Here is a 13,853-nt window from a genome sequence, read left to right on the forward strand (position 1 = left end):
ATAAATTCAGCTGTAATTTACTGCTCTCTACCCCTTAACCTCCCCTCAGGAAATACCATCAAATATAACTGTTACCACTAGGGAGCAGGTCCTCGATACTCTCTCTAAGGCCAAAAACACTGCATTGATGGGCCCAAACAATATCCCAGAATGCCTTCTAAATAGCATGAAACATGACATATCAGGACCTCTGGAATTGCTATTTAACAGTTGCCTTATGAATGGAGAACAGCAGCAATCATCCCTCTGCACAAAGGTAGGCCATCTACAAACACTGGAAACTACAGATGAATAAGTCTCACTAGTCTCATATGCAAAGCCATGGAAAGAATTATCATTGATATGATCATGACATAGGAAACCTAAAGATACTGGACCCAACTCAGTTTGGCTTTGTCAAAGGCAGGTCATGCCTACTCAACCTGGTGGACTTGTGTGAAAGGATATGTGATGACCCACCACTGGACCAGTAATCAAGGAGCCTCAATCCTCACCACTGGCAACAGAAGGGGATAGTCACTGTGAGGACAACAGATACACACAGATTATTTACAGATGCAGCTCTCTGCATCAAGTGCAATTTCCTTTAAGAGCACACAGAGACCACAGTCAGTCCGGGGCTGGTTTCACACTCTTTCTCCAGATCCTCAATAAGACTCTCCAGTGGCACAGCTATAGAGTTGAGATCTTAGTTGAGTGACCAAACCAAGACCTCCATCATCCTCTCTGTCCAACCATTGCTTCATGTCCCTGCCCAAGTAGCTGACACACACACACACACACACACACACACACACACACACACACACACACACACACACACACACACACACACATACTCTTTGAGGTTTGAGTCACACACACACCTGGAAAAGGCTGGCACAGGTTTAATAGCTATCCCCCTTTCTGCCAGACTATAAGGTAGTTTCTACGAGTCTGTATCATATAATCGAAAGTTGACAATGTCGAACACTCTAAAGAGCGAAAATGCCGGCACTCAAAGTTCTGTTATTGAAATTGCAGTACAGTGAAGATCGGAAAATTTGCCCCTTTCTCACTGTAGTGCAATCTCGGAATTGAAATATATATTTAGCGGGAGGTGTGGAGGGCACAGCCCCCCACAATCAGGAGTTCGAGTTCCGGCATTTTTGCCCTTTAGAGCGTTCATCATTGTTAACTTTTGATTATATGATATAGACCCAGTTTCTACTGCCACCAGTCACTCCTTATCTTACTAGCTATGCCCCCTTCTGCCCAGACTATAAGGTAGTTTCTACTGCCACCAGTCACTCCTTATCAGCTACTTTAAGGCCTTTAACAAGAGGCATCCAATCTTATTGTGTAATACTAATATTAATACAAATGGTAGTTTGACAAACAGTAAAGCTATTAGGAGTGGCCCACACAGTGTCACCAAATAAATATGCAAGTACTCTCAAAACTTAAGTAGCTCTACAAAGATCAGCCAGAATGAAAGGTTTAAATGTATGTAATAATAAATAATAAAAAAACAAGACAATACTAAATCTATATTCACAGTGACATCAGAGTTCAAAACCACAGGAAATATTTAAAACAATAATCCACAACCGAAAAAACAGGAATCAAGTCACTAAAAATCGTTTTCCTTTTTTGTTTTTTATTCACACAAGAAATCAATTTTCCTAGTGCCTCGGCTAACAAATAGCCTTTACAGAGTAACTCTTCCACTCAAACAGGTTCCTTTTATACAAAAACACTTAAACAATTATGAAAACAATTAAACAATTGGCTAATTAAAAAGTTCTCATAAGAAACTCATTTTTAAAAACTTTTCCAAGTACATTCCTTATTCATACCTCTTGGGTGGAGTGTATTATATTTTAATATAAAAATTGATTCCTTTTTTCTCAAATAATATTTAATATTGTCTCCACATAGAAAACTTGTTTTAATTTGCTCTAGGACTGTAACTTGTAGACTATTAAGATCCCCTTTATGAAATCTATTAAAATGTTCAGCTACTGGGCTTATAGATTTCTGATTTTTAACATTTCTCACATGTTCCTTAATCCTCTCTGCTAAACTTCTTTTACTTTCACCAATATAATGTCTACCACAGGGGCACCTTAAACTATAAATTATTCCTATACTTTTGCATGAGAAGGACCTTTGTACTTGAAATTTCTTACCATTTATAGTTGGGAAAGTCTCCACCACATATTTACAAATGGAGCAACCCCCACACTGAAAGGTGCTCTCATTCTTATCTCCTCTATTCTTTGTTCAAGGGGTTTTCTGTAAACCCCATGTACTAAAAAATCTCTGAGACTATGTCCCCTTTGATAAGAAAAACTAAATGTAATGTCTCTTAAAGATGTAACCTCTCTTTTTATAGTTTTTCATTAATTTTTCCAGTTTAACAGAAAACAGAGTATACTCAGACATGAAAAAAAGTTTTTTTATCTAAATCCAGTTTAAGAGATACTTGACTGTTTACCCTTTTATGCCCTTTGAAACTGTCCTTCCTGATCATAGCCTTCTCTTACTAAATATTCATCATAACCCCTGTTCAAAATCATAGTGACTGCCTTATGTACCTTCAGTTCACATTCCTGGTTGTCACTGCATAATCTGCTAATCCTTAGTATCTCCCCATAGGGGATAGACACTAAGGTATGTTCAGGGTGACAACTGGAGGCATGTAGCATCTGATTCTGATGAACAAACTTCCTGAATATTCTAGTTTTTATCTTTCCATTATTTATACCTTCAGTAGTAATGTCCAAATAATTAACTTTAATGCCTTCCTGTAAACCATCAAATCTCATGGAAAACCTATTTTTATTTAGATATTCAATAAATGGTTGTACCATGTTCTGGCCTGCCTCACAAATGAAAATAAGATTGTCAATAAATCTGAAGTACCCCTTAACATGTTTCTTATAAACGGTACTTCTATAAATATGCATATTTTCCAAGAGGCCCATAAAGAGATTAGCATATATGGGGGCGAAAGCCGCCCCCATGGCTGTGCCTTACATTTGTTTACATAAACTACCATAGAATTCAAAAATATTGTTAGTCAGGCAAAATAAGTAGGCTCCTTAACATACTGATCTAGGACTATCTCGGAGAAAATACTCTAGAGCCTCCATACCAGATGTATATTGTATATTTGTATAAAGACTAACCACGTCCAAAACCAGAAAATACATTCCTTCCTCCCATGCTATTTCTCGTAACTTATCCATAAAGTCAAAAGAATCTTTTATATAGAGAAAATAATTGTACTACTTCCTTTAACAAGAATTGATGTAAAAAACATCCTAAGTTGTGGGTGAAATACCCACTTGCCAACACAATAGGACGCCCCGGGGGATTCTTGATGTCCTTATGTATCTTTGTGACACAAAAAAATTTGCCCATGGTACTATTCTTGCTCTTGAATTTATTCTGTACATCAGAATCTGTGAAATAATTCAAATGTACCCCTTTATGTGATTGGAAAAGTTTTTATAAAGAGTTTCTTATGACAACTTTTTAATAAGCCAATTGTTTAATTTTGTAATTGTTTTAATAATTGTGCAATTGTTTAAGTGTTTTTGTATAAAAGGAACCTGTTTGAGTAGAGGGGTTACTCTGTAAAGGCTATTTGTTAGCTGAGGCACTAGGAGAATTGATTTGTTGTATGAATAAAAAACAAAAAAGAAAAACGATTTTTAGTTACTTGATTCCTGGTTTTTCGGTTGTGGATTATAGTTTCTTGTTCGTTGGTGGTTGAATAAAATAGTTAAAACAACATTGTAGGGCAGTCTCAAATAAATAAAGAAAAAATATCTAAACTAAGCTTCACTATATTTCTGACTGAGTCTAAGAGAATTACTATAACCTAAAAACTTACTAATAGGTTCATAGGTTCATAGGTTCATACTAGGCTATCTGCCCTAGGGCATTTATAAGCCTAGCCAGAGTGTGTTTGGCTTTCGCCACCCATTTTAAATTAATTTTGCTATGCCTTTTTTTGAGGTTAGTATACTGTGCCTCTGTCTAACAGTGACACAGAAGTGATAGCCGGGGTAAACCTACGATCTCCCATCCACTCATCAAGATTCCTCTTGAAGAGAGTCAGTGTGGGACTCTGCCTAACCTGGACTGGGATTTTATTCCAGAGTGAAGGGAGCCTCTGGGTTATGAATCTGTCCCTCCAGCATGTCCTATTTATTTCAGTGCTGAGGTTCAAGTCTCTCGAGCGCGTAGCTCGATGGGATTTGGATTTTCTGAGGTGCAGCATGTCCATTAATTCCGGGTTGGACATGGCTTTATACGTCATCACTGATCACCTCTGAGCAGGCGGTATGCCACTGAGTAGAGCTGGAGTTTCTTTAACCGGGCAGCATATGTCATCCGTTTGAGCCCTTTGATCCTCTTGGTGAGGTACTTTTGGGGTCTTTCCAGTTGCTGCAGGTGTCTGGTAAGGTACATCCCAAAAGGGGCATTGTACTCAATTATGGGCCTGATGAGGGATGAGTAAAGAGGTACGATGACCTCCCCTGATCTAGATGTGAATCCCTTCATGATTAGGTGGGCTATATAAAATGTTTTTCTAACCACTTTGGCCACGTGGTTGTCAAATGAGAGAGTGACATCAACTTGGGTCCCCAGGTCCCTAATGACTTCTTCTGTACTTAATGGATTACCACCTATGTGGTAATTTGTGGGCACTTTGTTTTTGCCAAAGGGGATGACTATACACTTTTTGGCGTTTAGCTTGAGGCCATGGCTCTGGCACCAGTTGTCTGTTTCTATGAGGCCCTTTTGGAGGATGCTTGTGTCGGCTGGAGAGTTGATTATGGCGCCCAGTTTGCAGTCATCTGCAAACTTGGTCAGCCACAGTCCTTCCATGTTGGCCTGTACCGCCGAGAAATATATACCGAACAAGAGAGGTCCCAGGACTGAGCCTTGTGGGACGCCACTTGTAACTGGTTTGGAGTCTGACATGGCTCCAGGAATTCTAACCATGTGGGTTCTGTCCTTGAGCCAGTTTGCAACCCATCTAGTGACATAGGGGTTTATATTTAAGCTGGTGAGCTTATCTATAATGCCCGAGTGGGGTATTGTATCGAAGGCTTTTGCGAGGTCCAGGTAGGCTGTGTGGACCACCTTCCCCTTGTCAGTGGCCTTGGTGACTGTTTTAAAGAAATCGACCAGGTTTAAGAGGCAGGATCTGCCCTTAACAAAGCCAAACTGGGTAGGATCCAGTGTCTGTAGGTCCCCAATATCTTTATTTATGAGGTCCATGATGATCCTTTCCATAGCTTTGCAGAGCAAGCTAGTCAGGTTTATGGGGCGATAGTTTCCAGGATCCATTGAGGCACACCTTTGTGGAGAGGGACCACTGTTGCTGTACGCCACTCTTTGGGTACATATCCTGTAGTAAGGCTAAGATTGAACAGTAGTTTTATGTTTGGGTTTAGCTCTTCTTGGAGTTCATGTAGGACACAGCCCGGGACACCATCTGGTCCCATTGATGCTGTGTTTTTTGCTTTGGAGAGGGCGGCTCTTACCTGAGCATCTGAGATGTCAGGGGGGCAGCACTCTGTTGGGATAGATATTTGCCCTTTTGGTGGGGAGAGGGGAGAAGTTTGCACTGAACCTGTCAGCTAGGATGTTGGCAATGTCTGTGGGCTCGGTGTATTTTTTGTCATTTTGGACTACTTCTGAGCATATCTGGGAATTCCCACCCAGGTTCCTAACATAACTAAAGAAAGCCTTGTGATTATCCTTAGTGTCCTGTGCAATTTTTCTCGAAGCTGGGCTTAGGCGATTTTATGAGTGCCCGTAGTTTTTTGCTAATACTGATCAGGGATGCCTTCCCTTTTTGGGATTTTGCTCTATCATGTAGTAGCTTCCTCCTTCTATTGTATAGTTTGTTTATGGCTGGGGTCCACCAGACAGGATGTCTGCCTTTGGAGGATTGGGTCTTGGTTTTATTTGGGATTGCATGATCCATGCATTCCTGAAGGTGTTCATAGAATGCGTTTATAAAGGATTCTGCAGTCTGGGCCGTATTTTCCACAGGCCCGGGGGCTTTGAAGGATTTCGCCTCGGTTTTGAGGCATGTGAAATTTGCTTTAGAGAAGTTTTTCACTGTGGTTTTCTGGGAGGGGGTGGGGTCGGGATGTGAATATTCAGTGAGATTAGTTTATGGTCTGATCTTACCAGTGAGGGATACACTTTTGGTCTGGAGCATAGTGTCCCCATGTTGGTGATGATCAGGTCCAGTATGTTTTCCCCTCTTGTGGGAGTGGTAACAAGTTGTTCCATAGCATTTGAGTTTATAAATTCTAGGAACCTTTGGGCTAGGGTGTTGGAGCTAGAGTAATGCTCCCAGTCTATGTTTGGGTAGTTGAAGTCGCCCAATATAATGGTGTTTGGAGAGACCTTCATATTTTCCAGTATTCTCAGGAAGGCCAAGTGGGGTTCCTGTGTTTGGGAGGGTGGTCTGTAGCAGGCTATAAACTGGAAGGCAGTTTTACCCACAGTTAGTTGCACATGGATAGTCTCTGATGCTTCGTGCTGTGCCACCAACCTGGAGGTGTGGGTATCTTTGACGAATATTGATACTCCCCCTCCTTTTGTGGTTCGGTCCAAGTTTTAAAGCATGGCATGAGGTATAACCTGGTAGTGCTGGGGTGCTCTCGGGAGCCTTGAACCAGGTTTCTGTTACTGCACAGATATCGATGTTCTCCATGCTAAGGAGAGTTTCGAGCAAGGCAAGTGTGGTGAATGGTTCTTGTTGTTGTCAGGTCCAAGACAGAATGTAAAATGCTCTGTCTCACTAAGAGACTTCTTAAATTAATATCTCAAATATTACTGCTGGGACAGCTTGCAGAATGACATCACTTTTTGTTATCTGACACTAGTTCCCAGGCACAACCCCCCTGATGGAAGCTGGCAGTATTTAGCATCTACCTGTAAAAATACATAGACGTCAGATCTTTGGCAGATGCTGGAAGTCATAAAGCAACTGCATTCCTTCCTGCTTTCAGGACGAGTAATTAGTTCACCCTAAAGACAATACAGAAATATATTTATCTTTTATGACCTAGCCTGTAAAGTAATTTGCCTATAAAGTAATTTAATTTCAGATATTTTCTTATAGTTTGCTAGACTGAGGTTAACCCTCCAGTTTCCTCTGTTAAGACATACATTTAAACAGTTACTATAGTACATGTACATTTCTGTTGTCTTCCAGTAGGGCACACTGTGGATACATTTTAAACACAAGCACTATACAAATATCTTTTCAATACAAATATCTGTACAAATAAGTTTGATTTTGTAACACAAGCATTTTATAAAAATCATTGTGATATTCCCCAATGACATGTAATTATTTACAAAATTCCAGATAGCTGTGTTGGCAGTATCTCCCTTCATCACAAGGTCACAAAAACAACGGATGAGGACAAAATGGTTCACACTGCCTACCTTGACCTGGCCAAGGCATTAGACAGAATACCCTACTCGGGCATTGTTGACAAACTTAAGAGGTTAAGTAGAAACCCTTATGTCTCCCAGTAGATAGCTAGCTGGCTGACACCGACAGGACACAGGAAGTTAGAACTCTGGAGTCCACCTCTACAAAGAGGCCAGTCATAAGTGGAATCTCTCAGGGTTCAGTCATGGGACCACTCCTTTTTGGCATTTACTTCTCAAAAGTCAAGACCAATGTCGAGGGCCTCTGGCTGACCATGTTTGCAGACGATTGCAAATTAGGAGCAGTCATAAAATTCCTCACTGACACTAATGTTCTCCGGGAAGGGCTGACACAGAAAAAGAACTTGTGTCAGAGTCACAGACTAAAACTAAAGGGCAAGAAATGCATAGGACATCTTACTTATTAACTTATGTCCTGTATTCTTTTATTGAGGAACCTCTGTGGACATTCCAGTTGTTGGATGTGGCTAGTTAAGTACCCCTTGGGAAGTCATCCACCCCTGTGCAGACTACCTCAAAGCTCTATCCCTATATACTGTCTCCTATAGACTGCTGAGGGGAGATCTATGCCTGGCATAAAATGCATTGCCAGACCTCACCCTGATGGATGCTTGCATATCCGCAAAAGAAACAGCACCAGAATTACCTGTTCTGAAAACTTAAACCTTGCCTGTGATATAAACAGGACCTGCTGGAGAGACAGGTATGTATCCCAGAGACTACCCCTTCTCTAGAACAGGCTCCCCAGTCTTGTGAAGCAGAGTTCCTCCCTAACTCAATTCAAGTGTAACTTGGAAAATTGGATGGGGAACAGGAAATTCATCCCTGGTTTGGCTGCTATGTCTCTGACTGACACAGACAGACTTCAAATGGTTTGTCTCCCAGGCCTCTGCTTGTAAATTGTTCACCTCCCAAGACCCTGCTTACACTTATCAAGGGTACCAGAACTTGTCAGAGATTTGAGATGCATGGCTAGGCTTAAAAAGGCCCTAGTGGTCATTAGGCCAGTACACACGTATGAACCTATGAATCTGAGATGGACTGCATATAAGTGTGTATGCTTTCTGAGATGGACTGCATATAAGTGTGTATGCATTCTGAGATGGACTACTATCCTGACCAAGACTAGATCTATCCTCTATACTCACTGCTTCCTGGGACAGGCTCAGCCACATCCCTGAATACAGCAAAGCAGGTACTGATACATGAAAGGGAAGAAAGAAAGAAAGAAAGAAAGAAAGAAAGAAAGAAAGAAAGAAAGAAAGAAAGAAAAAGAAAGAAAGAAAGACTGCAGGTATCTGTGTGTAGCATGTATATAAAATATATATATATATATATATATATATATATATATATATATATATATATATATATATATATATGCATGTATGCAAAATTTCCCTTGGAGAGCTCATCTGACTCCAGGACATAATTATGTCTCATCTGCTTAGGTCCTTCATCAGCCATTTTTCCTTACAGTGTGATTTTTTCAAAAACTGGTATAATCTGTGCTCAGAAGTTCAAATGATTTTAATATGGTTCACCTGGTTTTCCTTTATTTTTACAAATGTTTAGCTGAGCTAAATGCAGAACATTAGCAGTTAGCTGCTTTGTGTCCATGCAAGTGAAGAATAAATTTACTGGAGGGGAAAAGGTGTCCAAGCTCCTGTGCTGTCAGTTAGTATTTCTAAGTAGGAAGCAAGCAATGCACACAAAATGTAGAATAAAGGACAACTAGATTACATCATTGATAGCAGTGCAATTCTGAAGCATCTGGCAGGTAATTAAATCAATGACTTCCAAACAATATGGAAGTGAAGATTAGAAGAAGTGTGTCCAGGTCTGTTGGCTGTATATTAGGGCCATTGGTGTAACCTGCAGGTTATGACCTATGTCAGTTCCACCTTAAAGAGCCTTTTTCATGTGTGTGTTGTAGATGGGGACAGACATAACAGAACCAAAACAGGCAGGAAACATCATGTGCATTTTTCTAGAAACATCATGTGCATAGGCAGTACATCCTCAGTCAAAAAAGTTGGGGAAAAAGTTTTGTCATTCGTGTATAGATCAAATAAAGTCTGTGGTTTCCCTTTCAAATTATATTTATATGCAGTAATCTGGAGGGAAGAATAAAGAGTCACTTGTATAACCATAACACTGCTTTATATCCTTTAATTATTAGTGACATTGAAAAAAGGCTGTGGCCAGATGCTAGCAATAATTTTTTTCTGTCTGTAAGAAATAGCTGTGGCTTTAACTTTTAACTGTCTGGATTGATCAAAGCTGCCACATCTGAGGAACTGTGCAGCAGAAGGAAGTGTTATGAGTTGGCATTGGGTGTGCATGACTATTCACTTGATGGCCAACTGCGCTGAATTATTTATAAAAACTTAATAATAAGGACGTTAATAAATTAGTAAGGATTTTTATTTCTAAATATTCTTCTTTTGTAGCCACTTTTTACAATGAGTGCCCAGCAACAAAATCTGCTGCCGTATTCTCAAGCCCAGTATAATCATTTAACCAACCGGTATGCTGTCCACCCTGTAAGTACCATTTGCTACAAAATTAATGTGTGTTACATGCTATGCTGTCCACCCTGTAAGTACCATTTGCTGCAAAATTAATGCGTGTTAGATGCTATGCTGTACACTCTGTAAGTACCATTTGCTACAAAATGAATGTGTGTTAGATGCTAATATGTTAGTTCTTTTTTGTATTATTTCTTATAATTCTGAGGTTTGTATGTTTGAGTTTTGATCTGCTGCTTAGTTTATTGTTTATCCTTTTCAGATTACTGTTACATGATTTTCGGTGAAGAGTTATGGTCTAAACAACCTGTGAAATGTGATTAAAATTGTACAATAAAAATTCATTACTATTCAAAAATATGCATGCTGATTGGACAAAGCAATCAATGTGCCTGTTGTCATAGTTCTCAACTTTTCATTTATAATATGCAAAAATTACAGTTGTGTAAATAAACTTATGATAACAGTAGATGTTTGAATGATCACTGCTGCAGTAGCCTTAGCTTTATGGGTTGCATCCTAAAGATATAACAGCCAGCCAGCTTGCAAAACTTAAGTGCACCTACCACATGTCCAAACTGTTAGTTATCTCAAGTAGAGCTGAGGAAAAACAGTGATTTGGACAGAAAACCTTCAGAGCTTTCATGCCAACTGAAAGAGGAAGGCTAGAGGCCTGAAAAGGTCAATGGCAGCAAAACAAACAATAAGGTCCTCACCCTGACAACAAAAAGCACTCAAAAATAGGAGGATGGAGGAAGGGAATTGCTACTGCAGCCAATAATCATTAAAATGTGTACTATTATGCTAAGTTTACAAAAAAAAATGTGGGTGCCCTGTGTGGCTGTGGCTGTGTCAGCTCATTCTAGCGATATGCATATTTTCTCTTCTTTTGCACAGAAAATCCCAAAAAATCAGTTTTTGCACCTCCAATTGAAGGTACAATAACAGACAAACATTACTAGAAATTAAACAGTTGACATCTACAGGTTGCTGGTTGGATGCCTTGAAGTTTGCAGAGTATCTGGGATCTACTACTTGCATGGAGCTACAACAGCTCGGTATAAGGGTCTCTATTATGACACCAAAATGGCTAAACACCAAACACAGTTTCAGCGACACATAAAGAGCAAACTACAAGTTAAGCAAATTGCCAGAGCACCGATTTTTTTTCCTAGGGAAAAAAATTGGTACACTAATCAGACACGACACACCAGCTCAAACATTCCAAAGTGGGGGATTTCGCCCCACACAACCCCCAATGTGGGGGGATGTGCCCCCACACCCCCCTAACTAAATATACCAACTCTGAGATCGCACTACAGTAGGGAAAAGAGCAAATTCACAGCGACAGCCAAGTGATTTTTTTTCCCTAGGAAAAAAAATCGGTGATCTAGCAGTTCACTTAAATTGTAGTTCACTCTTTATGTGTCGCTGAAATCGCATTCGGTGTTTAGCTGTTTCTGTGTCGTAATATAGACCTGGTTTATTTTAACTCTTCACACTCTAAAGTGCCTGAAACTGGTAGAACAGGTTTCTGGAATATGCTGGACAAAAAAAAAAAGAGAAAGAGATGTCAGAGAACAAGGAAAAGAGGTTGCAGAGCAGGTATTGATGTAAAGTTAAAAGCAAACCCCTACCAGCTATACTGCTAGTTAAAGTGATACCACTGGGTAGCAAGATGGACTACTTTAGACTGGAACTCTCCAACAAGAACAAGATGAGAAATACTTGTTTATTTTTGATTACTAAGACATGGCTGCATGACAGGATAAATGATAGTGTAGTAAACTTAGAGAATTTTACGCTGTTTCATGCAGACAGAAAATGTACACTGTGTGGAAAGGCCAGAGGAGGTGGAGTCTGCATCTATGTTAACAAAAGAGGGTGCAACAACTATGAAATAATACTGTCACACTGCTGCGAGAACTTAGAGTTCCTATCCATTAAATGTAGCCCATTTTACTTGCCCAGGGGGCTGAATGGGGTCAGTGTAACAGTGGTGTATATCCCACCTAGTGCTGATACCACCGAGGCTTTAAATAAACTATGCAATCACATGGGTGAGCTGCAGAGCAAATATCCCAACTTTGTACATGTGGCAGCTGGTGACTTTAATAAATTAGATCTGAAAGTAGTACTCCCACACTACCATCAGTATGTGAATGTTCCTACAAGGGGTGATAATATCCTGGACAAGTTGTACATAAATGTAAAGAAAGCTTATAAGGCAGTGCAAATTCCACAAATGGAAAACTCTGACCAGTATACCATCTTGCTATCACCATTTTACAAACCTGCACTGGTTAGAGAGAAACCCACAAAGAAACAAGTCAGGGTATGGCCCGATGGGGCTATGGAGGCCCTCCAAGACTGCTTTGAAAGAACCAGGCAGCCACAGTGAATCACCATCTGAGCATTGATGAATACACTGAGGTAGTGATGGCATACATTTCAAACTGTGTTGATGGGGTAAAGAATACCAAGAGTATCACTATTACAGCTAACCAGAAGCCATGGCTCACCCCTAAGGTATGTGAGCTTCTGAAGGAGAGAAACACAGCTTGCAGGGCTAAGGACAAAGCAACCCTAAGTGTAGCAAGAGATAATCTGAGGAGGGGTATAAAGGAGGGTAAGAAAGAGTATGGCAAAAAGGTACAGAGCCACTTTGAAGACATGAAGGATGCAAGGAGACTATGGCAAGGCATGCACGAGATCACTGACTACAAAACCAGGTCAGCAGTGTGAGGACAGCATTGAATTCCTGGACAGTTTGAACATCTTCTTTGGCAGATTTGAGGAAAGAAACAACAGGCTGGCACTAAAGCTACCCAGTGATGAGAAGAATGCAATACTCAGCCAGCCTCAGCACAGAGGAGGTAAGAAGTGAGCTAAGGAGAGTGAACCCCAGGAAGGCTGCTGGCCCAGACAACATGCTAGGCAAGCTGTTAAAAGGCTGTGCTGATCAACTATGCACAGTGCTCAAGGAAATATTTAACACCTCTCTTGCCATGGCAAAAGTACCCTCATGCTACAAGGAAACTAATGTCATCCCGCTACCTAAGAAAACCACTCCCCCCAGCCGAAAGAACTACAGACTAGTTGCTCTGACATCCACTGTTATGACATGTTTTGTGCAGCTAATCAGAAAGCATCTTTTTTCAAGCCTACCCCTTGAATTTCACCCTTTGCAGTTTTCATACAGAGCTAATCGATCCACAGCTGATGCCATATCATTAGCAGTACACTTCTCCCTTGACCATTTAGATGGCAAAGACAACTATGTGAGGATGCTGTTCATAGACTTCTGCTCTGCATTTAATATGGTGGTGCCAATGTAGCTGATAGAAAAACTGGTACATTTAAGAATCAGTAAACATCTCTGTAACTGGACCCTGGACTTCCTGATTGAGAGACCACAGAGGTTCAGGTAAGAACACATCAAAGTGGATCAAGATTAATACCGGAGTTCCACAGGGATGAGTTCTCAATCATCATCCTGACCCACAACTGCTGTGCTAAGCACAAGTCCAACCATATCAAGTCATGGGGCTCATCACAAATGAGCATGAAAGGGCATACAGAGAGGAGGTGGCATCTCTGATCAGTGGGTGCGAGGGGAACAACCTTGACCTGAATGTAAGCATGACCAAAGAGATTATCATTGACTTCAGGGAAAGGAGAACAAACCACCCAGTGCTCAGGATCAATGGTGAGAGTGTGGAGAGGGTTAAAGTATGAAATTCCTGGATGTACACATATCAGAGGATCTCTTGTGGTAGGAAAACACCATCCAACTGGTCAAGAAAGAGCACCAATGCCTCCACTTTTTAAGAAGGCTGA

The 13,853-nt window shown here is 40.6% G+C and overlaps 1 protein-coding gene across 1 annotated transcript in view; it reads left to right on the forward strand.

Moving 5' to 3' along the window:
* The window catches only part of LOC122816231 (piezo-type mechanosensitive ion channel component 2-like), a 1,381,906-nt gene that overhangs the window by 1,224,347 nt on the left and 143,706 nt on the right, over positions 1-13,853 (forward strand). The window contains exon 47 of the mRNA XM_044088974.1: positions 9,936-10,028. Within this exon, the coding sequence (XP_043944909.1) occupies positions 9,936-10,028 (93 nt within the window). The remainder of the gene's footprint in view (positions 1-9,935; positions 10,029-13,853) is intronic.

This window comes from Protopterus annectens, chromosome 12.part0 (assembly GCF_019279795.1).
Source record: "Protopterus annectens isolate FY-2018-M chromosome 12.part0, PAN1.0, whole genome shotgun sequence".
NCBI classification, from domain to species: Eukaryota; Metazoa; Chordata; order Ceratodontiformes; family Protopteridae; genus Protopterus; species Protopterus annectens.